Raw genomic sequence first — 24654 nt, forward strand, 5'->3', positions numbered from 1 at the left:
GATATCGAAATAATAATTTAGCCTCCCAGAAAAAGAGTCTGAAATAGTATTTCGTTTCTTATAATTTTTTTTTAAAAAACAAAGCAATGATTTGCTAAAATTTATTTTTTTATTTATGGTTTCTGAAAAGAATTCGGCATCTCTCCGAATAAAAAAAAAACTCATGTTAACGGTCAACCCAAAACATTAACTTTTGACCAATAGTATTTTGCCACGCTGCATCACCACAACTCGCCTTAAAGGGCCTGGATCCCCGGAAGTAACTGAAATTTTGAGATTGGATCGGGACCGTCTGATCAGAATCTGGGCCAATCCGGCTGAGATGGAATGCACGGGATTCTTTAATATACGTGCGAAAGCAGATTGGACGGTTCAGATCCAAAAACAAAATTTGAGTTATCTTAGGTGATATGAATTCACGTGAGGCGCGCCGAAACGGAGCCAAAACCCCTCCTCCCCCTTCTCTAAACCCTAACGACGCCAAAATCTCTCAAACGAGAACTAGAAATGGAATTCATGTCCGCTTTGTGATCGGCAGCGACAAAATCAGAAGAAGAGACTTCAGTCGGCACGATCTGGAGAGGCCAAAATCGCGAGAAAAAATCGCGCTACTAAAAGGTAGAGATTTGACGAGAAACGATTTTATAACTGTGAAAATACGTTGCTACCCTTGTTTTTTCTCTTATGACTTCCTCCCGTTCATCTTCTTCATCAAGTTCGTTCCTGAGATCCATTGTGAGACAAACCCTAGGCCCTAGCAGAAGCAGAAGTCTAGCAAATTGAGACCTAGAATTGATTTTTTTATCTCCACAGCATCTGGAGTCTAGTGAATTGCACTAGTTTAGCTTTCTTCGACTTTGATAGCTACAAATGGTGTGATAATTTTCTTTAATTTTGCTATGAACCACCATCGCGTCTCCAATTTTATTTCCTTGCTTTGGCAGACCTAGTGGCATTAATTGTAAATTAAGTGTATTGTTAGGTTCTTTTTATACTATTCTACATTGAATTCTTTCATTTTATTTTCACTTTTCGATCAGCAAAATTCAATTTTTATTTTTGAATGAAGTCTTTTCCATTCTTTTCTATTGAATTGAATTCTATTCTTGTTATTTTTTATTCTGATCAGACAGTAATTCGCACGAACTGACCTCCTCTCGGAACCAGTTGAGATGGCGGCAAAAGGAGGGAGCATCAAGTCGACCTCCATCAACGGTGTCAAGCATTATACTCTGTCTGGGCAGCGTTCAACTGCCTCCTTGCTCGATCCTAAGAAAAAAAGAGCTTTACGAAAAGATAAAGGTCTTTTCCTCTCTTTATCAGCTGATTCTCTTCGTTCTTCGGTCCCTGTGCAGTTTCTATTCTCGAACTCTAGCAACTATTAGAAGGAACATTCACCAAATATGGGACTATAAGTGCATTTTGTGCTGTGATATATGCAATTTTTTTGGGGCATATAAGCAGTACTACGATTCTGAATTGTATATTTCACTATATAGATGTACTTATTCCGTTACTATGCCAAATTTTGTTTTACTGACAAAGCTATCAAATTGTAAATTTGATTAGATTACCTTCAAAGGGTGGATTTAATTCAGGATTTGAGGTTCGAGACTTCTGCAGGCAAAATCAAGGTGACTCCTGATGGGGATTATGTTATTACTTCAGGTTTGTTTGTTTGAGGCATGTTACTTTTTTTTTTGTGTGTGCTTTCTTGTAGCTTTTCTATTACAACAATGTTTTCAATTTTGTAATGTTTTTGAATTTTAGGGATTTATCCTCCTCAAGTCAAGGTCTTTGAGCTGAAGGAGTTGTCGCAAAAGTTTGAAAGGCACTTCATATCTGAAATCATAAATTTTGAGGTAGCTCTAAGTAATTTGTGTATTCCTATAAGTGTTATTTAGTGGGTCTAAGCAAGTAGGTTATGAGGGTGGTAATGTTAATCATCTTTTGTAATTACATTAGGAGCTGGTACCAGTATCCTTATACTTTGGTTTCAATAAAGGAAACCGGTGGGGGTATCCCACTATTTTCAAAAAAAGAAAAGGGTAGGTCTTAAGCAATTTTTTTTAATTATTTTTACCATTGGATTAATAAACAAGCCACATCTTGTTTTTATGTGCTTTTGATTATGCTCTGATTTGCATCATTACTGTCTTTTATATAGTTATATCACATTTTCTTATTAGGTCTTATCTGATGACTATTCAAAGCTTGCATTTCTATGTTCTGATCGCTCGGTTGTTTTGCATGCTAAGTATGGTAGCCATTATAGCTTGAGAATACCGAGGTTAGTTTTGACAATGATAGTTTACGATAATTTTTCTTTTTTAAAATTTGAACAATTACTCAGATTCAAATCTCTTCTTTTGTTGGTTTTGAGATTTTATGTTATTTTGCTTCTTTCCATTTTAGGATGGGAAGAGATATTGCATATGATTGCTGGTCTTGCGATTTGCTATGTGCTGCTTCATCTCCTGATCTCTACAGAATTAATCTTGAACAAGTAATTCTTCTCTTTTAAAAAAATGGTACCAAGTCCAACCTTTAGCTTTATTATGTGAAACCAGGGGCGAAACTAGAAAAATTGAATAGATAGGGCTAAACTATAAAATACATAATATGCTAAAATTAAAAAAAGTGTGGTCACTGGGAATTGAACCCAAGAACCTCACAAACACTAAATAGAACTCTAACCGCTAGGCTACAGGCACACATTTGTCATTTCATGAGGGGGGCTGCACTATAAAAACTTTAAACAAACAAAAATTTGATTAAATTTCAATATACATAATTAAAATTTTAAAATCGTAGGGGTGGCTTAGCCTTAGATCTGCCCTCGTGTGAAACTACCAGTATTACCTTAGCAAGTAAATACTTCGATCTTTTTTTCCCTATCTGAGTGTCTTGGTCTTTAAATTTGAATGCAATATGCTTGTATAATATTATTAAGTTCTGTGGTATAAGCTGTTTTGTTATTTTGCATTTGAGTTGCATGTGTATTCTTCTTTATGAACAACCATAATATAGAATCCTTTTTCGAACTTGATTAACTTAAATAGCTTTTTTCGTTTAATCTCAGCACAAGTGAATTGCACATGAATCTTCTTAGTTTTCTAGCTAATAGGATATAATTTTTTATCCACTTGCTCAGGGGCGGTTTATGCAATCACTTACCTCTCAGTCACCTGGAATCAATGTTGTTGCCCGGAGGTCAGTTCCTCCGTATCCTCCAATTTAATGCTTATACACATGCCCGTGAGAGTTTTTAATTTTCTTAATTTTTATTAATGTGGGCTTTCATTTTTTCAGTGCAATACATGGGCTTGTTGCTTGTGGAGGTGAAGATGGTGCCGTGGAATGCTTTGATATGCGCCAAAAATCTCCTGTCGGTAGAATTAGCACTCTTGCTTCTACTAATGATGTTGATCAAGTAAGTACAATTGACTGCTGCTCATTGTTACAACTACAAGTACTTTTGAAGAAATTAGTATCTTTTTAACCACATATCATACCATTCTATGTAGGAAGTTACAGCACTAAAATTTGATGACAATCAAGGATACCTCTTGGCTGTTGGGACCAGCACTGGCAAGGCATGAAGTTTCTCAACCATCATTACCTACCTTTACTGAAACATGTATTTTGATATAGCTTTCAATTAACACTATACAATTTTAATTGCAGATTCCAATATATGACTTGCGAATGTCGGATCCTGTACGAGTGAAGGATCACTTGTGAGTTATAATGATGAGAAAATCACTTTATTTGACATATCCAAAAGCATGCTTAATCAATCTGATTTTCCTTTTCCTTGTAGTTATGGTGAAGCCATATCGAGCATCAAATGGCACCAGACTTTGAACTCAACTGAACCAAAACTCATCAGTGCTGATAGTCATGTTGTTAGGATTTGGGATCCTAATACGGTCTGTTATTACATCTTACAACACCCCTACTTCACAAGATACACATATGCACACACCAGCACAGACACCAAAGAAAACGTATAGTACCAATCAGATTTTACTTATATTCTTTAATAACAGGGAGCTGACACGGCAAAAGTAGAGTCTAGTGGTGGCTCGATAAACGATGTTTGTATCTTTAGGAATAGTGGATTGATGCTATTGGCTCTCGATAACGGTCAGATTCCTGCTCACTATTTACCTGCACTTGGTCCAGCTCCTAAGTGGTGCTCCTACCTAGAAAACCTAACTGTGCGTGAGCTATCTTCAATTCTTTTATAAATGTTATATCAGCTTCACCATGGTTGTCATTGTTACTCTTAGTCAGTGATACCAAAAAAGTCACATATAGCGCAAATCATCAACATATACCACAAAATGCCCGGAAAGAAGGGTTGTTCTTTTTGAAAAAGTCAGAAAATGGGAAGAGTTTTGGGGATTTTTCTTGTTTTTTGCACCAACATAATTCTTGTTATTTGGCAGGTTCATATTTGATATTTATATGGTTTACTAAGAAAGTCAGATGTGCATGAAAACTTCCCTTGTTCTTTTCTTTGTATTCATGGCATGTGAATGTTTGTAAACTTTTCAGGAAGAGATGGAAGAAAATGCAGAAACTGTAATATATGAAAATTACAAATTCCTAACAAAGGAAGATCTTGAGAGGCTTAACCTTACCAATTTGATTGGCACTAATCTGCTCAAAGCATACATGCACGGTTACTTCGTAGATTATGGCCTGTATAAGAAGGTAGACTGTCAAATTTTGCTTACTACACACTTTATTATGTCTGTTGGTCCCCAAAAGTAACAACTAGGGAATATCCCTCTGTTATCTATATTTTAGGCGAAAAATTTGACCGAGCCATTGGACCCTGAAGAGATTATCACAAGGAAAAAGCAACAGGAAGAGGAGGCCAAGAGACAGGGTCGCATTACTGTAAGTCTTGCATTTGACACAGGGGGGTTGGGGGGGATATGAAGTCGTCAAATTTGCAGCATTACATGGTTTATCTAAATTTTCAATTGGCTTTTTTTTTGTTTATGTAGCTAATCAAGAAGCTGCCAAAGGTTAACCGCGGCCTAGCAGCTCAGTTACATGATAAGGAAGAGGAAGAGAACTATGAGAAAGAAAATGCTGAAGATATTGATACCAATACAAAAAAGAAAAAGAAAAACAAGGGATTAACCTCTGATATTTTGAAAGATGATCGTTTTAAGCTGATGTTTGAGAATCCGGTACTGTCCTCTCTCTCTCATAACTGAAGTATATACTCATTAACAAGGCTGTATGGATTTATGATCATCACTCACCAGTGTATATTATAAATGCATGCATTTGATGTTGGAAATTTCAAGATGTAGAATTGCTTTCTTTTTAGAAGAAAAGATGTCTGAATTTGTTAGACATTAGAACTATCTTGGACTAATTGACAAAATTGGGTTTATCTGGAGTTTCAATCTTTTTCTTTATTTACATAATTCTTTGGTTCATTTTCACACATCTCAGTTCATTAACCAGGCCTGTCTTGTACTAATTGCAGGATTTTGAAATTGATGAACTATCACAAGAATATCACCAATATCGTCCTCAGCAATCCAGGAGAGATCCTTCATCTCTTATTGAAGAACACTTTGAACGTGCAATGGATGACGAGGATGATGAACCAGGCAGCTCTGATGCATCTGAAGCAGATGAGGTTGAGACAAAGAGATCTAAACCTGTCAGGTGTGTCCGTTGTGATTTTTCTCTTATTTTTTCATTTTATTTTGTGAATTACATATTTACATCCATGTTTTCCCAATTTGTATAATTCTGACCTGTTATTGGTTACTTGCATAACTGCTGAGTGTTACAATAAGGTCAATTGAAGTTAAAAAAGTTTAGACTGCTCGTAAGTTGTTTTGCACCTAGTACTGACTTGTTTGGAAGTTAGACCATTGATACTTAAAACCCAACATTTTAAGAAGATCTATTGATTTTAGATTTATTTGGTTCTTGTAAAATACTATCAGCTGGCTTGATTAAGGGGCAATACTCTCCACTGTTCGGTGTGGTTGGTGGTTTACTGTTGATATGAGGGTTGTCTCCTATGCATGTACAATTTTAAATATTCAGTGCAATTTTTGCAGAAAAAATCCCATGGTTACTGTACCATCTAGTACATACACTTGTCAGGGTGGTGACTTCATTACATGTATCTTTAGACCTATGAAGCCATCATGTTTGGTTCTAGTTTTGAAGGCCATATTAGATCAGTTTCCATACCATGTCTCTAGTGTTCATTGCATCATCAGGTTAGTAACATGTAAATATTTCAGGTTGTATGAAATCAAGGATGAAAGGCATGCTGACGCATTTTGGAGTAACAAATCTCTTGCCAAGGAGGATGCACTGCCACTTGGAGAGAGAGTGGCCGCATTGCAATATAAGGGAAAATACTCATCCCGAGGCAGGGGTACTAATGAAGTGAAGTTTGGTCCTGGAGGGTCCCGTGAGATTTCCTTCTTCTCGAGGAGCTTCAAGAAACAAAGGCAAGAAGAGGAGCCAAAAGACGATGTGAAGAGACGAGGAGTGCAATCCCTCGGGTTGAGAATGGGTAAGCAAGAGTACTATTCTATGGGTGGTAATAGGGGTGGCAGAATGGGAGGTGGTCGTGGTCGTGGCGGTGGTCGTGGCGGTGGTCGTGGCGGTGGTCGTGGCATGGGCAGGGGCAGGGGCAGAGGCAGAGGAAGGGGACGGGGATGAAATTTGTTTAGGGAATTTGTTTAATAGATTAAAAATTTTGAATGCAAGTTTTGTTTATTGTATTTCTGTACGATTAACAATTGTAGTTTACATTTTTTTTTTTTCAAGTCTTATTAGGTTAATAATCTATTTGTATTGCGTTGTCTTTTTGTTACATCTGCACTTTGCCAAGATCACAAGATGAGTAAATCTTACATTTGCCAAAGTATTTTGTCCTTTATCACAGCTCCCCCCCTTTAATGGATTTCTAGGTCATTATTTTTTCTTTTAAGAAAGAAAATCTTGGATCCAAGTGATATTTTGTATAGAAGAGGTTGGATCCAAGTGATATTTTGTATAGAAGAGGGAGACGTAAATGGATTGAATATTTCGAGGAAGGGTATATTCACAACTATAAAATGATTGTAAAAAATAGGAAATAACATTTCAACAAGTTTTAAAGTTGATATCATTTTAAATCAGTTGGCCATCTACAGTAATAGTATCATAAAATTGGATCATTAATTTACATATCAATTAATGATCTAATCAATTTTAAGTTATATTTTCAAATGTCAAATTTAATATGACAATTTATATAAACTATATGAAAAATGCATATAATAATTTTGATACTATACAATTATTCAAATGATTTTATTATTTCAATTGTGATAATTGTTTTATGGGTTGCTAATTTGTTGCGGTCGTGGATCACGCAACTTACGCAAGAATAAGAGAAGACAGCACGTGAAACGAACGTGACATGAACTTAGGACAAGTATAAGAGAACCGTTGATATAACGGACGATCCAGATCAGATCAGATGGGTTGCAACTTCATTACTTCAATTTGCAAGGTTGCAGCACTATGGCACATGGATACAGGTATGGCTCGGACGGGTATCGTATGAGATACGATACACATACAACGATACGTTAATTTTCAAAAATTACGAATATAATATAACTATTAAATATATTATTTTTTATAATTTATTCAACACTTATTAAATATCAAAAAGCTTGAATGAAAGATAATACAATAACCCAATTATACATTAGATATCATAACTACTATGTTCTTACAGCAACTTTGAGTTAGCGTAGTGGTAAATGGGTATGTTGCTATCAGGGGTGAAGCAAGATCTTCTAACTATAGAGATTAAGTATGAATGAAAGTCAATCATATAAATTTTCATGTTGTAGATGAGCTCAATTTTACAGTACTCACAACATTTTTATCTAAACTATATAGAAAATCATATATAATACAAAAAAATTGAAAACAAATGAGGTCAATTGACCCTCATTTGATCTTCATACATCCGCCCTTGTTGCTACTCCAAAGCTGTCGGGTTTGAAACTGACTAAACTAGACCCAATGAACACCTAAGAAGCGATTTGCTGGTCTGATTTTTTTTATTGATATGCCACTAGATCATACCTATTTAGAAAAAAAATTGAGTTCTAATATTTTGTTTACTTTTAATATATACATACACACTAATTTTTTTTGGAGGCCCCTTGAATTTTGGTGCCTGGGCAGTCGCCCTGGCGCATCAGGGCTAGCCATGGTTGCAGTGCAGTAGACGATCACAACGGATTCGTATCCTCCCAGGTACTGTAGAGGATTACCTCACTTTACGGTTTGAGATTCGAGCTGCAAATGGAGCAGTATTATTAGGTTTTGAGAGTCGTGCCAAGTTGAAAACAACGGTTCAGATCTACTAATTGTAAAAGATTCCCTTATCAGGTAATGGAGAGGATGTGAATTTGGATCACAACGCTAGATTAAATTTATGCTCTATTGCTATTCCGATCAGTGTGTAAACCCTTCCTCACCCGTCAAAAGTCGAAAACCCACTGGAGTAGGACTCGCCGCCTCCCTCACTGCCTCTATCTCCTCCGTCGCCTCTCCCTCCTCCAGCGCCTCTCAAGCGGCTCCTCTCCACTGTCTGACGTCGCCTCTCTCCTCCCAGAGCATCACCGTCTCTTCTCCAGGTATTTCACTGAATTGAATTGATTTAGCGATTCTGTCACTAGATTTGGATTGTTTGGTTTAGCCATTCTGTAACTGAGGCTTAATATTTCATCTTTTTTTCCTTTTAATTTGCATTCTCGTCTGTCTGACCTTTATAGTATATATGCGGGAAGTTTGGGTTAATCAAGTCTAAATAACCCTTGTATTGACCATTAATTTAAAGTTTAAACAAGCATATTAATTTTTAATCATGCAATTATTTCATATTTGCACCTGACATCATGCGATTCTATCACCGATTCACTGAGTGTCAATTAAATAATTGTTTGCATCTGGTTACTTGATGTTTGTGTTGTAGTTGGTTAATTTGACAATTTAGTTGTATTTTAAACTGAATTTACGTTCAAATTTATGTGGAGATCTATGTGTGAATTTATCTGAGCACTAATATTCATATGGATATGATTGAGTTGAAATTTGGTTTTAAAATGATTTTTAATATGCTGGAATTCGATGTAATTCTTTCCTCTGACATGTGACACAAGTTATTTTTAATGGGAATATTTGCATGTTTTGAGTGGAAATAAATTCATATATAGTTTAAAATCCGCATATATAAATCCCCATTAAAATCCGCATATGCGGTGACCTTCCGCATGCATGAACAAAACCGTATTTTACAACATTGGTTACCGCACTTTTTGATTGTTGTTGAATACTCGGGTCGCTTATCAATTGATTGGATTTGGTTTTTTCGTTCAGAACCTAATGAAATTGTTACTTGTTCGAGAATATCTTGTATATTCTTTAGCTTTATATGATTATGGCATTCTTTTTGGCACCTGTATTGAACAATCTTTTGTTGAATAGCTAAAATGGATTTGGTTTTCATTCAAAAATTTGCTGTAACAACATAAATATACCGATGTTATTCATTTCTGGGAAAATGGATATTGTGCAACTTAATAATCTTAATCTCGGGCAGCTCATGAGATTAGGATTGTTGATCCTTTGAGGATTTGACCAAAAACAAAATCATGTTAGAGCCTAATTGAAACCCTAATTTACTTGATTTTCCTTTGATATTGGTCAGGTTTTTCACAATGTTGAACATGTCAAGATTCCTCGGGAGAACATTTTTACTTACAGCTGCTAGAAATAATGCATATGCAACTGCAGCTGCTGCGAGTTCAGATGCAGTTCGGAAAGCAAGCAATCCTCTTGAGGAGCTTTTTGAGGTTGAAAGAAAAACTGATGATGACAAACCTGTTATCTACGGTACTACTACCACTGCCAATTTAACTTCATTTAAGAAAGAAATAACTGATAATTTCTCCAACAAAGGCTTAACTGATATATAGTACCACTACAAGTACCAGCAAGGTACTGGATTCATAGTTTTTAGGTTTTGATTAAACTTTTTCAGTTTTTTTTTTCTTTCTATTTTGGGTATTTCTTGTTTCTTTAGCACTGCATAATATCATTAAAATTAGTTTGACTAAATAATGGGCAGGCATGATACTGGGTAGTGTATTGATCCTTATAATCTCTCAATGTATGATTATCATACCAGTCCGTACAGTTCGTGTTTCTGGAAAATTGCATGGTGAAACTTCTTCTCTTACAGAAAAGGTGCACCTCTAGACCAATCTTGTAAGACTACTGTAAAACAGAGCTGGATATAAAGGAAATCAGATGGCGAAAGAATTGAAACCATGTTTGTAGAAAATTAAGAACTCCCTTTTGATCTCAGGACGCAGCTGGAAGGCATGTGAGCTTAGGCTGAAATCATGGGATGATTTGAATAAGCTGTGGTATGTGCTATTGAAAGAGAAGAACATGCTCATGAGTCAGCGCCAGATGCTTAATTCACAGAACCTCTATTTCCCTCACCCTGAGCGCATATCTAAGGTAATCTTTGGAAATTTTGCATTGTAGCCCTTCACAATCATGAAGTTACATGAAAAGATATCCATTTGAAGTATATAATTCTGATGTGCAAAAACTTCTAAAATTTCTTATTTTTTTTAGTTGTTATTCCATAACTATTAGTTGGAAAGATTTGGAGAAGAGTTTGCATATTGATACCACAAAATGGCCTTATTTTGAAATAAATCTAACACCATTTTTATTTTGAAATAATGCGTCTAGGAAATTTGCTACAAGTAATTTTTAGGTTTTTTGTGCTTGTCACAAGGAACTTCCATGTTTACTGATAGGCCCCTTGAGACTTAATAATTGCCTAGAAACTTCTGTTTCTTAAAAAAATGGCACATGCACTAACTTTCCATTGGATGTCTGTCAGATTTATTGGTTTAACCAAAAACTTATTTAAATATGTACCAAACTCTTTTATACAGAGTTGGCAAGTACTGGACAGCAACTGAACCATTAGTAGTTAGTATACTAGCAATTTAAAGGTGTTATGTGAATATGTGAGGAATATATTTCTTTGCGAGTATAGTATTAAAGCTGGTATACTGTTAAAGACAACAGGAAGCTGGTTCACATGAACAAGTTAATGAAAGCAAACACTAGTGTACCATTGATGCTATCATGATAACCACACTGTACAACAGCAGCATTTCTTGCAAGTAATTAATTCTGAACTAGGATTCTTTAAGCTTTAATTTTTTAAATTAAAATTTTTGCTAATTTTGTTTCATTTTAACCATCTAACGAAGAGTTTGAAAGTCAGCTGATGTTGTCTTTTGTTTTCTTTTTTGTAAAAGCAACAATTGCTCTCAACAAATATGTAATATGGAAATTCTTAGTGGCAACCAGAATAGAAAATGTTAGGTGGCGTACATCTTCTCCTATTAGGGCTATGTATGACTTAAAGTGAGGCAAGAAACCATTAATAAGGACCTTTGAATTAATTAATTTGACTTTATGAAACTACTCTCTTGGAGGGCAAGGCAGTGTGCTCATATAATTGTTCCTTGCAAGTTTCAAACATCTTTTTTCTGTTGAATTCTTTTTGACTGGTTGCATTGTAGGTAAAGAAATCAATGTGCCGTATAAAGCATGTCTTAACCGAAAGGGCGATAGCTGAGCCTGACCCTAGGAGATGTGCTGAGATGAAGAAGATGATCAACGCACTATAAAGTTTTTCATTTTTAAATTCAAATTGATCTCATGTTAAAGTTTACTACCCCTAGTTCAAACTTGTTTATCACGATTTTGTTTGCTAGTCTATGTAGGGAATTGACTAGAAGAAAAAAGATAGTATCTGAATAAGCTTCTTCTGAACTGATTTTGTGATGCACGTGTATGCATCTTGTTTTCTTTTTCTTAGAGATTAAGGGCATTATGCCTTTCTTGTAAACTTTGAAGTAGCTGTTCGGTAAATATAGGTTGTCGGGTATTTTAAATTCAGTGCAAAAGTTTTGATTTTGATGGTTGGTAATGGTGGTACAGAGATTTGTCAAGCCCATATATTTGTATACATGTACAACTGTACAAGCATTGATGGTTTGCACCCACAAAAGGAAACGAGCAAGTACATAAGACTGGATAAAAAGACCGAATGATTTAGTTTTGCGATCATGGTCAATGAATGTAGAGGAGACTTAAATGGGGTTCAGCTGCCAAGTGAGCAAGCCAAAAGTGTTTTTGGGGTTTTACAGAACCAGTAGGCCTGTAGCAAGTTATTTGAACGAAATTGTTTAGTGGCTGTTCAAAATTCTCAGCACAATTAGATGATAAAAATTTGAAAATTATTTTCTATGTAAAAAAGAAACATTTCTGAAAGGTATGCAATGTTTGATGTACTATGTAAAATAAACATGCCTAAAGTTTACTTGTTCCAGCAAGGACAAAATGAGAATTGAGGAATTACATCCTAAATAAAGCTTTCTTATTTCCCGAATAAAATGAACTTATTTCTGAAAAAATAAATAGAATCCAGTCATGCTGTATGTTTTTTTTTTTAAATTATTATGTTGGTTTCAATGTGCTTGTAATGGGAAGAGATTGCCAATTTACTCATAATAAAAGAACCATTGCCGAATTATCATTGCACTATTAGAATTTTGTATTCTCTAGTTAAGCTGATGAGCTTCTTTTCAAAAGGTCTATGGTGAACTGCTACAAGTCTGTAACACTTTCTTTTTATTTTGAAAAGGAGCATTTGTATTTTTTTAACCAACCAACTATCATAATTCATAAGTGAACTGATCTATCATTTAGTTCCCTTATCAATCAAATTGGTTATTGAACCAATCAAGAAGATGCTTCATTTATCCACTTCAACTTTTAAGTTACAACTCCGTATTGAGGTGGATTTCATTATTATTCTGGCATGTTTGCTCCCTGAAAATCAGTAAAGAATTTCTTTGAACAATTATCCAATTTATTTTTAAACCAAATGATTCTTTTTGTCACGTTTTTAATATTGTATATTCCTTATTTCCATAGGCTTCCCTTTTTAATATGACAATACAGTACATTTTTTTCATTTTTGTTGTCGTCAAATGGATAAGCTTTGATAATCTATATTTACTTTGTACATTTTTTTTTTTAATAAAACTTCTAAGCCTTTTTTCGTATAATATTGATGAACAAGCCTAAGCCCATACCACGTTTTTGAAATATAAACATCTTCCATTATATAATATCATGCATTTATTAACTACGACATATTTTAGATTAAAATAACTTTTGTTTTATTTAAATTTCAAGAATGTTTAAATATTCTTGAATCATTTATTTTGATTAAAATAGTTTTTTTTTGTATCAATATTTCTACTGGCCATTCTAATGATAAAATTCTACCATCGTCCCTGCATGCAACTATAATAATGACCTTTATCTACATTTACAATATATATATATATATATATATATATATATATATATATATAGAGTAAAGCTAGCGTGTGACATGCTCACCAAGAAAATTTGGTGAGCATAACTCCAAAAGTATATCGGATCGACGTCAAATGTCAAATCCAAACCGTTGAAATCCATGTACTTCATGAGTGATGCATATACATGCAAAATTTTGAAAGTTTCGAGTTTATTTGCTACACGGTCAAGTGGTCAAAGAAATAATAAAAATTGAATATATAAAATAACTTATAATAAAATGTTCATTTATTTGACCACTTGACCGTGTAGCAAATAAACTCGAAACTTTCAAAATTTTGCATATATATGCATCACTCGTGAAGTACATGGATTTCAACGGTTTGGATTTGACATTTGACGTCGATCCGATATACTTTTGGAGTTATGCTCACCAAACTTTCTTGGTGAGCATGTCACACGCTAGCTTTACTCTATATATATAGAGAGAGAGAGAGAGATGGGCTATGGTGAGTTGCGAAGTAAAATGCGTTTCTACTTTACGCCGTATTTTTATTTTGAAAGTCCAAACAACCGATCCGAAACGTTAGATGTTTAATCCATATTGAAATGTGCTTGGAGACCAAATTTTACAGTTTTTGGAATTTTTTTACTATTTATTAAGCATTTTTGAAAATTGCTGTTTTTCTGTGAACAGTAAAAAACAGTAAAATTTTCTGGACCATCAGATCAGAGACTTTCAAAATTGCTTAATAAATAGTAAACAAATTCTGAAAAATATAAAATTTGGTCTCCAAGCACATTTCAATATGGAGAACAAGATGAACGGTTCGGATCGATGTTTTGAACTTTAAAATTAAAAAATATTAGCGTAAAGTAAAATAGTCGCTTTACTTCACAACTCACCGTAGCTCATTTCTGTGTATATATATATATATATATATATATAGTTAAAAAAAAAAATTAACCGGGTCCATGCTTACGTGGTTATACGGGGAGTCACGCATGTTTTTTTATTAACAAAATTTTTTTTTTTGCAATGGCATAGCACTATAGCAGGGTGAATCGTGAAAGATGAACTGCGAACTTACGTGGAGTAAGAAATTAGTGCACGGTGCCATGCATTCCAAGTGAAAGCGATATGAGATTAAAATGGCGCAAGCAAGCAATCACTGGCCCTACTGTCTCTAGTGCTCCAATTATAGAAGCACATTTGTCTACTTTAATTAATTCCTTTCTTTGTTTACAAATCACAATTTACAGCCCATCAAATTTCGTGGGGATATCTACCATGAATGAATTATTTTCTGTGGTTTTAGCTTTTGTAGTGTGTCATGTGGAGCTTTGAAGTGATAAAGATCATGCATCTTTTGGAATCAACACTATTAGATGAACTTTTTTTTTATTTAGAAAGGAACAACTTATTTTATTATAACACATATTATTAGTTATTTTTTATTTATGTAAATTTTTATAAAAAAAATATGTGTAGAAATCTTATCTGTTATTTTTAATTAAAATATTAAACATAATCCATTTAATTGCACTTTATTGCCGACATGCCAAATTCCAAAGAAATCTAAAAGATTTGTACTTAAATAAATTTAGCAGTAACATATTATTTTCGTCAATTATCTTATGATGTTACCATAGTTATTAAATATAAAAAATATATCTTATTTATCAAACATTTTGAATTTTTTCCTATCAAAATTGTTTCTTTCATGTTTCTGAATTTCATGTATCATTTTATCTCCCATAAAAAAGGAGAACAATGCAAATATTTTGGCATACAATAAATTATTAGATTCATCATTAAAAACAACAGTTCTTATCATCACTCTATTCAATTCATCATTTCAATATCTTTTGTTATGAATTTTCACACACCTTAGAATACACACAAGTTTATTGTGTCGATATATCATTTGTATCGATGCAAGTTTGTGTATTTCAGTTAAAACTTAACTGTTGACAGCTGCCATGCGGTTTTGACAAAGTCAAAATGTATTTTGATATATGCCAATATTTATCTTGATATTTCATATTTATTTTTTGAACCCTTAAAATATACACTTAATTGTTGCTCAATGCCCACTTGGAATCATATTGATGCTTATTTGGCTATTCCGTTAATGCACATTTTTTCAAATTTTTTTTTAAAGAAAAACTTGAGTAAATACAACTGAGAATTAATTAAAAAATTATCAACTGAAGACTACATAAAATATTCTTAAAACAAATAACTCATTGCTTTCCACTTAATTTTTTTCAGTAATATAGTTGCATTAGCACACATCTCTCCTATCAAACTATCAATTCTGTTTTAGACTTTTAGTTGCTCAAGACAACAATAAAAGCAACCAAATCACTTGCCACAAAAAATCCTAAAGAGATGACACTCTTTACGTCTCCTTCTATCACTCCTCTCTGATTGGCTCCTCTGATCCTCGTCAGCTTTTTTTTTTTTTAGAGGAATCCTCGTCAGCTCTCCCTTCCTAGAATCAAAAATCTATTTTTAAAGTGGATCCGTATCCTCCCAGGTACCTGACTCAACACAATTGAAACGGACCGTTCAGATTTACTTTCATCCGTCAGAATTCGGGATGACAAGGGGACAGGATTATTTGTGCTTTGAGATGTGTTCCAATCCATTTCCGGACCGTCCGATTCAATTCTACTCAGAAAAGGTAACCTGAGGGGATACGAATTGGTACCTTTTAAAGTAGGATTCCCACAGATACTACCTTTCACAATCAACCCCGTCGGCAGCTTGGGTCCAATGACCATTGGACCCAAAGTGGTTTCAATGGGTTCGATCACCATCGGATCTACTTTAGGATTCGCGCCCATACTTTTGCGTATGCTTTAAAATTCGTTCGCACGAATCCTAAAATAGATCCGATGGTGAGAGAACCCATTGGAACACTTTGGGTCCAATGGCCATCGGACCCAAACTGAAGTCACCCCGTCGGCAGGCTCAGATTCCTTATTTGGAAGCTCATTAGTTTTATATCTCCTCATTATCTCTTTAATTAGAGATAAGTTAATAAGAAAAGCTTCTCCCATGGGAAATTCCATGGTAAGCTGTGTGGGTTACGGCGAGCGACTCGTTACTGCGGCCAGAGAAGGTGACGTGGCAGTGGTACAGAAGCTTCTACAAAATAACCCTGGCCTCGCTAGATACTCGACCTTTGGTTTGCTTAATTCGCCTCTTCATCTCGCTTCGGCCCGAGGCCACCATGAGGTCCTTTTCTCATGAACTCTTTAATTATTTTTCTCAATGTAAACCAAAAATTAGTATAATTTATTGAAGACTTAAATCTTTCTTTAACTTCTGGTCAAGGAACTTTGGATTCTGAATTTTTTTTTTTTTTTTTTTTTGGGTCTTTAGAAAGCATTACCTTTCACTTGATAAGAACTAAAGTTTTTATTGAAGATAAATTAATTATGGGAGACAATGGGTAAAATTGGGATTAAATTTTAAAACGTTACATGGATGTCATTAGAGATGATAGTCGCTGTCCCATAGAGGTGTTCACCAAGTATACGACACTTCATCTCAGAGAGATTTTAGCTTGTGTTGGTTGAATTTATTATGATTTGTAATAGTTGGTTGGATTGTTATGTATTAGTCAGCTGTCACCCTAAGACACAGGTGTCCTTTCTTACAATAAAAAAATGCACACAAAAATGAAAGGGATTGAATTAAAATCTTTATGTAATTGCTACATGTACTTGATTGTAAGATATGACAGAACTGAACTGATAGCAGATTGTTGGATTATTGCTGGAGAATGGAGCAGATCCAAACTCGAGAAACATTTATGGACAGGTAGGTTGATGCAATTTCATTACCATTGTACTGAGGTATCATCAGAGACTTTTTTGGTAAATTATTATTTTCTTTCAATTTTTTTTAATATTTTCTCATTTTTCCTTTCTTTTAAAGACTCCTTTGATGCAAGCATGCCGCATTGGGCATTGGCAAGTGGTACAGATACTCTTAGTTTATAGATGCAATGTAAGCTTCTCTTTTATACTATTTGTTTTATGATATGTTGCAAGTATCATGGTATCACCTGATGCTTGACCAAACTAGACTGAAAGAAACAGAAGTTTCAAATTATGCAATTAAGTACCAACAATGTGCGTGAAATGATCAAGGGGAAGATCTCTTCCTAATTTTGTTTTGATGGTTTTTCAAAGGTGGACAAAGTGGAGGGTTTCGGCAACAAAAATGCTCTCCATTTTGCAGCTGCCGGCGGTCATGTCAGATGCATTCGGCTTTTGGTGGCCAATTTTGGCTCTGCTGCCTCTTATGGAGCCTTCATTTCTTCCAAGAAAGAAGCTGCCAACACTGACCTCAATAGGTACCTTTACTAAATTAGGCATCACAGCATTTGGGCTTAAAAAGGAAATTCATATATGAAAATTTAATACTACAATTTTTTTTTCATATATAAAAACTCAAATACTACAGTATTTTTTTAGTAAATAATAACATAAATGCTACAATATCTTTTGAACAGTGAATTATGTAACTTTATCAACAAGCCGGCAGGTGGTGGTGTAACGGCACTTCACATGGCAGCCATGAATGGTCACTATGAATGCGTTCATCTGCTTCTAGACCTAAATGCAAATGTCTCAGCACAAACTCTTCCTTATGCCTCTTCTTCAACGGGCTCAATTGGTATATTTCTTTTGAATAAGTGATTTTCATGTCCAAAAATGTATCCCTGCTGGTGTACTTAGGAGCATTCTGGCTTTGTTGTAATACGTTCCTTTTGTAAAATAAACATTATTTTGATTAGAAAAGATAAATCTCAGAAAATAATATATTTTTACTTTTGAAATATTATAGTTTCAATTTCTCATGTTATTCTAGTGTTCTATTGAGAAGCAATATTTTTAAAGATTTAGGAGAGTTCAAAAATTTACAATGGGCTCCAGACCTAGAATAGTTGCTACTCAGCTCAGCCAACCAGATGTATATGCCTTTCTAATGGTAGTTTGACTAATTCTATACAAATGTGTTCTTTCTCTTTTGGAGTGATATCCTAACTATCTGAGCTACTATGGTTGTAATTCATACTTGAGTAGGGTTAAACTGCCCCACTGTTCTCGTGCCCCAAGCACGCCTCACAACCTTATCTTCATTTTCAAAGTCCAAATAGTCGATCCAGACCGCTCAACATGATCTTCATATTATAATGCGATTGGAGACCATATTTTATATTTTTTTTTGGAAATTTTTTACTATTTTTTAGATAGGTACAAAATCACTGTTTTTGGATGGTCCAGGGTCTTCTGAAAAACAGTGATTTTGTATGTATCTAAATAAATAGTAAAATAAAAAATATAAAATTTGATCTCCAATCACAATTTAATATAGAGATCATGGTGAGCGGTCCGGATCGATTGTTTGGACTTCGAAAATGGAGATAAGAATGTGAGGCATGATTAGGGCACAAAAACATTGGGGCATGTTAACCCTACTCTTTATAGTTACCCTTTTGTTGAAACAGCTACTTATTGAACTTTTATTTATTTAATTTTCTCAATGGTCGTTATTTTCTATTCCAAATTGCAGGAGCCGGGAGCACTCCACTTCACTATGCAGCAAGTGGCGGAAATGTTAAATGTTGCCAGGCAAGTAGCCTTTATGTACTGTGCTGTTACCAGAATAAACACTAACCAGCTTGCTGCTGGTAAATGATGTTCAAGTCCCAGTTCATATCATCCTGTAACCCCAGTTAAATACCAAAAATTCAAAGAAACAACACTCCGAAAAATGTGTTGGAGTTCCATAACACTTTCTAACACAAGGTGTTACTTGAAAGTTAAAAATACTACTAGTTTAACAATTACAATTGCTTGTTGGTGCAGGTTCTAATAGATAGAGGAGCCAGCAGATTGGCTAAAAATTGCAACAGGTTCACATTCCAACTGTTAACAAATTTTTAAATAAAATATTTGAGCTTCATTTTACTTGCATTACATCTGCTCCTGGTTTAGATTTCTCTCTATGTGGTCTGTGAGAAATTGTCTTACCAATTTAATATGTTTTTTAGCATTATAATCATCTGACACTATTAATATGTTTCTTTAGAACTTTCCACTCATAACTTTGTTTAATTGACATTACCAGGTGGCTTCCATTTGATGTAGCTATGCTTTGGGGATGCCACTGGCTTGAGCAAATGTTATCGCCTCGCTCAGTAATTATGATCCCAAGATTTCCTCCTTCGAGATACCTGTGTTTGCCTCTCTCAAGCGTTTTAGGCATTGCAAGGTAATTTTTTTTTTTTAAGTAAATAGCACCTGATATTTTAGCACATGTTACAACAAACACCTGATACTAAAAGTAATAACTATTATATCAAGTTACAGCAAATCAAAATTAACCGAATTACCTTGATTTTCTCATAGTAGCTTCAAGTAAATTGCATCATGATAAAACTTTTCAAAAGAGTTACAGACATTTGAATCCGGTTTTGTTGATTTTAATTCAATGTGAAAAAGATAGGACTAGTACAATTAAGGGTGCAGTTCTCACTATATAGTGAAGAAGTTTTTTTCCAATACGCCAGTTTAATGGTGGGGTGATTTCAGTTACTCTCTCAAATTTTTGGATATTAGTATGGGTAATGTATGATGGTGCTGTTTGCAAGTACCATAAAATGTGGAGCATAATTTGTAGAACTCTCTAAGTAAGCTCTTGGATGAGCTGATTGGATCACAATTCAACTGTGTTTTTCCTTTTTAATCCACAGAGAATGTGGCATGCAATTAAGCTCCTCTTGTGAAGAGATTGATGATGATGACATCTGTGCTGTGTGCCTTGATAGATTCTGTGATGTGGCTGCTCAAGGTACGCAATCTCTGTTTATTCTCTTTTGTTCATGGATTATTTCTATTGTTTGCAAAGAGGGAAAATGGGTGAGTCAGGTTCACTCTTGGTAAGGTAAGTGTTTGGCTCAATTAAGATATCAGGTCTGTTCAGTTCCTGTTGAGTGTATTGAATATTCGGGCTCCATCCAGGTTAGGTCAAGTTGAAGGTAGGTCAAAGGAAACTTTTGCTAGGGTAATCTTCTTTGCTACATACTCTCAGCTCGCTTTTCCGCACTGTATGATGCAATATGCAAACATTAAAATGCAGAAATCAAGTAGTTAGTCTTCAATTCTTAAGATATACTTTCCTCAAAATTCTTAAGATATACACACTGAAATGTATTGTTGGTAAAAAAAAGAGTTGGCCATCATTTCAAGTAAGTCTGGCAAAATATACCGCTGCATCTGAACCCGACCAGATCTTATTATTTTTCAAAATCATTGATCTCTACCCAATCGTGCAATCTGAGCTGATCATCAACTTGGAACCCAGTGGACCAAATATCAGGAAAGGAAAGTGACCCATAACCTAAATCTCTCCCACCTGATTAGGTAGTCAACCCACCCAACCTGATATAACATGCGGATAATCTAACCACAAATTAAAAATAAGTTTAATAAGAACAACCCAAAATGACCTGAATACTCAGCTTGAGTGACCGTGACCAAAACCCAAGGACAAGACATGATGGATTCAAGAAAAATAGTAGTTTTTTTCGTCTTATATTTAATTTTTGTTTTGTTCTTTTGCATGGTAATTGAGAACTAACAATTGAAGGTCCATAATTTTGACCAATTCTCCTTTCTTATTTAGGTTGCAAGCATGAGCTTTGCGTTAGATGTGCACTTAATCTTTGTACTACAATGGGAGCGGACGAAGCATCAAGTCCACCTGGCAGGATCCCTTGCCCTCTTTGCCGAGCCTCCATACAAACTTTCATAATGTCGCCATCTTTTCAACCCAAGAAACCCGATTTGAATCACTCTCTCTCCAGTGGAAGTGAGAAACCTCTAGTTGCATGTAGGTCAGAATACCGACGCAACTCAAGTAGTGTAGTTCCATCAGAGGTTGTCGCATCTATCCCTTGTACCTCTATCTCTTCTTCTGCGGTTGTCTCCTGAAGTTGGAGCTTTTGTGTATGCCTTAGTTTGGTAGGAAATTGATTAATCCAATAGGTTTTGGAGGGTGATTAGAAGGATTGATTGAATAGTGTAAATTATGTATACCATGAGTAGTTTGTAGGACCATTCATTGGAAATATTCTTTATATTTTCCTTCTTTGTGTTGATTATATTTGTTTGGTATATCTATAGAACCAATTCGTTTGTTGTAAATAAATATTGCTTGCAAAAATGCTTCTGATAATGTAAATGTTCTATTGTAATAGAATTCTACAAACAATGTAACATTTTTCATTTCCTTGTATAATATACGTCTCTGGTGAGGTAAGCTCCGGATATGTTTTTTAACAAGTCTCACAAGATTTGTTCTATTGTAGTTGCCTTATTTCTATATTTCACTTTACTAACAGCTAAGTTTTACTTCATCAACTCGGTGCATAAATTGTCGTTATGCATCTCTCAAACTATGTGAAGAACAATTCCCATAGTTAAGAAAAAATGCTGATAATTCAGATCTCAAACGACGAGGTAATCTGATAATTTTTCTACAATGCTCTGGTTTCCTGAAGTTTCCAACGAAAAAAAGTGGAATATTTCTCATGTAACAAATTGTTGGAGCCTTTTGCATTAGCCTCCAAATTTTGATTTTAATTAGATTGAATCTGTTGTGGAGGTAGGCATAGTATCAGATATCAGAAAGGCATTTTTTAAGTGCACCACGCCCCCATCTGAGAGCATTCAGGCCCTGCCAGAAATTCAAACCAGCTCGAGGAATCAAATAAATAAATTATATAATTATGATTTAAATTTAAACTAACTGTTCCTGTTATTAGCATAAATAACTGTAATTGTTTATTTAAGTTTTATGGTAGAATTTGTTGTAATGAATACTTGTTGGAACGCTAACCTAATCCGAACTACCCTATAAGCCTGACCGGCCCGGCCCAAAACCTATGGGCCGGACTAGAAATGTGTGTAAGATTCGTTGCTGCCTTTTCTGATATATTTCACCTGATTGTAACTATGGGCCCATCAACGCGCACTGTTTTATTTTTTAAGACAAAGATGCAGTATAGTTTTCTAACTTTAAATATTCATAAAAAAATATTTAAGTATTCCTACTTAATCAATAATTGACATCATGATATATTATGTATGTGGAATTATAACCAATTTAATATTTAAAATAAGGGAACTTTCAAGTATACCCCTCAAAAACATTGAAATTATATTTACCTTTCTACTCACAATAAGAGATTTATGGTGTCCTCAAAGTGAAAATTCGTGGAACGATATATTCGTGCATTCACTGACAATTGATACATTTTCCCAAAAAAAAAAAAACTATCTAACCGTAAGAATCGCACCATAACTCGTACAAGATTTTCATCTAACAATCCACATCTTACGCACTATATAGTTGCACAAATATATGATGAGAAGGTTAGATATTGTTTTTTTTTTTCCAAAACAAGAGATTTATGGTGTCCTAAAAGTATCATATTTACCCTTCTACTCAAGTTGATTTTTTTTTGGAGTAAATGTATCATATTTATTTGTGGGAGTTATAGTTGTATACTTGTTTGAAGTGAAGTTTCTAACAATATTTGGCCAATTTCGCTATTGGTATCAATTGAATGGCTTTTAAAGAAAAATAACTAAATAAAAACAAATAATAAATATTATAGAAAAAAAAATGTCCTGTTGTGACGGACTGACGGTTGAATTGATCTATTCTGAGTTCAAATTGAGAATTGTCAAACAAAGAGAACTTCTTTTAACCGTCTTAGAAAGGTTCAACCATTTTGAAGTTTAAATGCTGAACTTGTTCTGACCATTTCAATGTCAAACTGGAGGTGGCTTTTGTAAGTTTCCAGGCTTATTCTGACCTTTTTCTCCGTACCTTCTTTCCCCATAACCAAACCATATATTTGCTGTTTTATTCTCTCCGGTTCAAAAGATCGAACTGGAGAAATCAATTTGAGTACTCTTTCTCCAGAATGAAAAAAGAAAAGAAAAGAAGGAAAACTATATTAACAGGATAATCACAACTTTACTTTTAGAGTAAAACTAGGATGTTTTTAACTTTACCATTTTTTTTTAACTCAACTCTAAAATTAATTGAATTGATTTTAAATGATGAATTTGAACCCGTTGAAACTCATCTAATTTATGAGTGATGCGTCTATATACAAAATTTTTTAATATTCGAATTAATTTTGTATAGAGTCAAGTAGTAAAAAAACATTCAAAAATAAATTTATTAAAATAAATTTATAAGCCTTCTAATTTTAACCGCTTGACTTTATACTAAATTAATTCAAAAGTTTAAAATTTTCGCATGTAGACGCATCACTCGTAAAGTAGATAGATTTTAACAGTTTGAATTTATCATTTGAAGCCAATCTGATAGATTTTAGCAGTGTTCTAAATAGCATGCTATAGCGAGTCACGCAATAGTGGCGCTATAGCGTTTTCGGACCTTGAACGTTACGCTATGAGATAAAAGTGTGCTATTTCAGCTATGACTGCTATAGCGGTAATAGCGATCTGCTATCTGCGCTACACGCTACGCGCTATAGCGCACACTATGCTACATAGGCTTTTATATAAAGGCCTAAATTGAAAATTAATTTTAAAGATCAATTTTTTCAAGGTCTAGATTGATTTTGTTTTTAAATAGAAAAAAAACTAGATAGTTTATTCTATGGTGTCTATGTTTTTTTAATAGAAAAAAATATATAGTTTATGCTATGATGTTTATGTTATTTTGAATAGAAAAAGATAGATAGTTTATGATATTATTAGATATATTTTGAATAGTAATTTAGACTTTGTACTGGTTCAATATGAATATTATAATTCCTTAATCAATTGTGTGCTACTTATTGCTCTATGAAACTTTAGATAATGTTGATAATTGGTAGAAATATAAAATATAATTTTTTAAATAAAAAACGTTATTCAAGATAGCTTTCGTTATAGTTACGCTATTCACAATAGCTTTTTTTTTAGCCTTTCCGCTATGACACAATAATTGCTATTTAAAACCTTGAATTTTAGAATTAAGTTCACAGATTGATTTGATGAACTTAAAAACACATCCTAGTTCCCCTAGTTTACTCTTATTTTAATACTCACAAG

At 34.2% G+C, this 24654-nt stretch overlaps 3 protein-coding genes across 3 annotated transcripts; all 3 read left to right on the top strand.

The window, feature by feature from the left end:
• Window positions 1–480: 480 nt before the first annotated feature.
• On the top strand, window positions 481–6847 carry EDA7 (embryo sac development arrest 7). Its single transcript, XM_078305482.1, has 17 exons — window positions 481–618; window positions 1130–1302; window positions 1570–1668; window positions 1771–1862; window positions 2190–2290; window positions 2416–2506; window positions 3155–3213; window positions 3313–3433; window positions 3528–3596; window positions 3688–3740; window positions 3824–3932; window positions 4053–4223; window positions 4564–4722; window positions 4819–4911; window positions 5022–5210; window positions 5516–5700; window positions 6294–6847. The coding sequence occupies exons 2-17, from the start codon at window positions 1173–1175 to the stop codon at window positions 6718–6720; spliced, it is 2148 nt and encodes a 715-aa protein (XP_078161608.1). The 5' UTR covers window positions 481–618; window positions 1130–1172; the 3' UTR covers window positions 6721–6847.
• Window positions 6848–8538: 1691 nt separating this feature from the next.
• On the top strand, window positions 8539–12079 carry LOC144556969 (ribosomal protein L29 family protein). Its single transcript, XM_078305483.1, has 4 exons — window positions 8539–8702; window positions 9776–9960; window positions 10436–10593; window positions 11682–12079. The coding sequence occupies exons 2-4, from the start codon at window positions 9786–9788 to the stop codon at window positions 11787–11789; spliced, it is 441 nt and encodes a 146-aa protein (XP_078161609.1). The 5' UTR covers window positions 8539–8702; window positions 9776–9785; the 3' UTR covers window positions 11790–12079.
• Window positions 12080–16460: 4381 nt separating this feature from the next.
• On the top strand, window positions 16461–21817 carry LOC144556880 (putative E3 ubiquitin-protein ligase XBOS36). Its single transcript, XM_078305367.1, has 10 exons — window positions 16461–16738; window positions 17267–17326; window positions 17444–17515; window positions 17701–17864; window positions 18024–18187; window positions 19088–19146; window positions 19384–19430; window positions 19646–19789; window positions 20271–20368; window positions 21203–21817. Exons 1-10 carry the CDS (start codon window positions 16559–16561, stop codon window positions 21508–21510), a joined length of 1296 nt encoding a protein of 431 aa, XP_078161493.1. The 5' UTR covers window positions 16461–16558; the 3' UTR covers window positions 21511–21817.
• Window positions 21818–24654: the final 2837 nt, after the last annotated feature.

Source organism: Carex rostrata, chromosome 7, assembly GCF_964058835.1.
Source record: "Carex rostrata chromosome 7, lpCarRost1.2, whole genome shotgun sequence".
Lineage (NCBI taxonomy): Eukaryota > Viridiplantae > Streptophyta > Magnoliopsida > Poales > Cyperaceae > Carex > Carex rostrata.

Coding starts and splice junctions, on each gene's coding strand:
- EDA7 (XM_078305482.1), top strand. CDS start 1,173: ATGGCGGCAAAAGGAGGGAGCATCAAGTCGACCTCCATCAACGGTGTC. Junction 2,291..2,415: donor TATAGCTTGAGAATACCGAG/GTTAGTTTTGAC, acceptor TTTCCATTTTAG/GATGGGAAGAGATATTGCAT. Junction 3,434..3,527: donor CTACTAATGATGTTGATCAA/GTAAGTACAATT, acceptor CATTCTATGTAG/GAAGTTACAGCACTAAAATT.
- LOC144556969 (XM_078305483.1), top strand. CDS start 9,786: ATGTTGAACATGTCAAGATTCCTCGGGAGAACATTTTTACTTACAGCT. Junction 9,961..10,435: donor TGACAAACCTGTTATCTACG/GTACTACTACCA, acceptor TTTTGATCTCAG/GACGCAGCTGGAAGGCATGT. Junction 10,594..11,681: donor ACCCTGAGCGCATATCTAAG/GTAATCTTTGGA, acceptor GTTGCATTGTAG/GTAAAGAAATCAATGTGCCG.
- LOC144556880 (XM_078305367.1), top strand. CDS start 16,559: ATGGGAAATTCCATGGTAAGCTGTGTGGGTTACGGCGAGCGACTCGTT. Junction 18,188..19,087: donor TTCTTCAACGGGCTCAATTG/GTATATTTCTTT, acceptor TCCAAATTGCAG/GAGCCGGGAGCACTCCACTT. Junction 19,147..19,383: donor GAAATGTTAAATGTTGCCAG/GCAAGTAGCCTT, acceptor TTGTTGGTGCAG/GTTCTAATAGATAGAGGAGC.